Source organism: Meleagris gallopavo (assembly GCF_000146605.3).
Source record: "Meleagris gallopavo isolate NT-WF06-2002-E0010 breed Aviagen turkey brand Nicholas breeding stock chromosome 22 unlocalized genomic scaffold, Turkey_5.1 Chr22_random_7180001950790, whole genome shotgun sequence".
In the NCBI taxonomy this organism is placed as follows: Eukaryota; Metazoa; Chordata; class Aves; order Galliformes; family Phasianidae; genus Meleagris; species Meleagris gallopavo.
This window is the reverse complement of record NW_011100065.1, coordinates 1-1,617: the sequence shown is the minus strand read 5'-3', so window position 1 is coordinate 1,617 and position 1,617 is coordinate 1. Positions and strand designations below refer to the sequence as shown.

The 1,617-nt window shown below is 49.2% G+C and overlaps 1 protein-coding gene across 1 annotated transcript; it reads left to right on the top strand.

Moving 5' to 3' along the window:
• The first annotated feature begins 223 nt into the window (after positions 1–223).
• LOC104915534 (olfactory receptor 14C36-like) lies at positions 224–1,183 on the top strand. The gene has a single exon (XM_010726448.1). It carries the CDS (start codon positions 224–226, stop codon positions 1,181–1,183), a length of 960 nt encoding a protein of 319 aa, XP_010724750.1.
• The last annotated feature ends 434 nt before the right edge of the window (positions 1,184–1,617 follow it).

Sequence of the window (1,617 nt, the reverse complement as noted above, 5' to 3'; positions counted from 1 at the left end):
ATGTGACATTAGAAATGAGTGGAAAGTTAGAGCTCCTTAAGCTTCTCCTTCTTAAGGGATGGTGAAACTCATGAAAATAAAGTCAAGTTATGGAGTTAAAAGAACGTTTTCCATAGAGAAAGAAATATTTGTATAGTATAGCAAGAGGAGTGTCTGTTTGAATGATTTTAACTCATCATTATCTTCTGCACTCTGCACAGGACTCCATGCCCAGGACCTGCAGATGCCCAACAGCAGCTCCATCAGCGAGTTCCTCCTGCTGGCGTTGGCAGACACGCGGCAGCTGCGGCTCCTGCACTTCTGGCTCTTGCTGGGCATCTACCTGGCTGCCCTCCTGGGCAACGGCCTCATCAGCACAGCCGTAGCCTGCCACCACCGCCTGCACAGCCCCATGTACTTCTTCCTGCTCAACCTCGCCCTCCTCGACCTGGGCTGCATCTCCACCACTCTCCCCAAAGCCATGGCCAATGTCCTCTGGGACACCAGGGACATCTCCTACGCAGGATGTGTTGCCCAGACCTTTCTGTTTGTCTTTCTCATCTCAGCAGAGTATTGCATTCTCACCATCATGTCCTATGACCGCTACGTTGCCATCTGCAAGCCCCTGCACTACGGGACCTTGATGGACAGCAGAGCTTGTGCCACCATGGCAGCAGCTGCCTGGGCCACTATGTTTCTCTATTCCGTGCTGCACACTGCCAACACATTTTCACTGCCTCTCTGCCAAGGCAATGCAGTGAATCAGTTCTTCTGTGAAATCCCTCAGATCCTCAAGCTCTCCTGCTCACAGTCCTACCTCAGAGAAATTTGGCTTCTTGTGATCAGTGTCTCTTTAGCCTTTGGGTGCTTTGTATTCATTGTTGTGTCCTATGTGCAGATCTTCAGGGCTGTGCTGAGGATGCCCTCTGAGCAGGGACGGCACAAAGCCTTCTCCACGTGCCTCCCTCACCTGGCTGTGGTCTCCCTGTTTCTCAGCACTGGCATGGTTGCCTACGTGAAGCCCCCATCTGTCTCCTGCCCATCCGTGGAACTGATGGTGTCATTTCTGTACTCGGTGGTGCCTCCAACACTGAATCCCCTCATCTACAGCATGAGGAACCGGGAGCTCAGGGATGCAGTGAGGAAAATGATGCCCTGCTCACATTTCAGCAGGGATAAACTTCTCACCTGTCTCTATAACTGACTCACAGTCTGCTCTGTTACAGGCGTGTATTAAGTTTTTTAGTCTTTATGATTTTTCTTTATATTAATAGATACAATTTTCTTTGTTGTTTGTATGTATATATATGTGTATGTAGTTATCATTAGTGGTTATGTTCCTAAACATATGTTTGGATTCCAACCACTTTCCTGAGGCATCACCCTGCTCTCTTTCTCCCAGAGCCCAGACGAACTCTGGGTCACTGCTGACTCTCTCACGGCCTCTGTGTTCCATCTCTGTATCCGTAGGCAAATGAGATGGCAGCAGGCACCGTGGAGCTGATATGTGCTGGATTAGCAAAAGGGATCAATGCATTAGCATAAGGACCAATATATTGCATTAGGAAATGGGATCAGTGTGTGCTGATGGTAAACCTTCCCAGTTGAGCTTTGCTTGGTGTGTGAACAGCCCTGTTT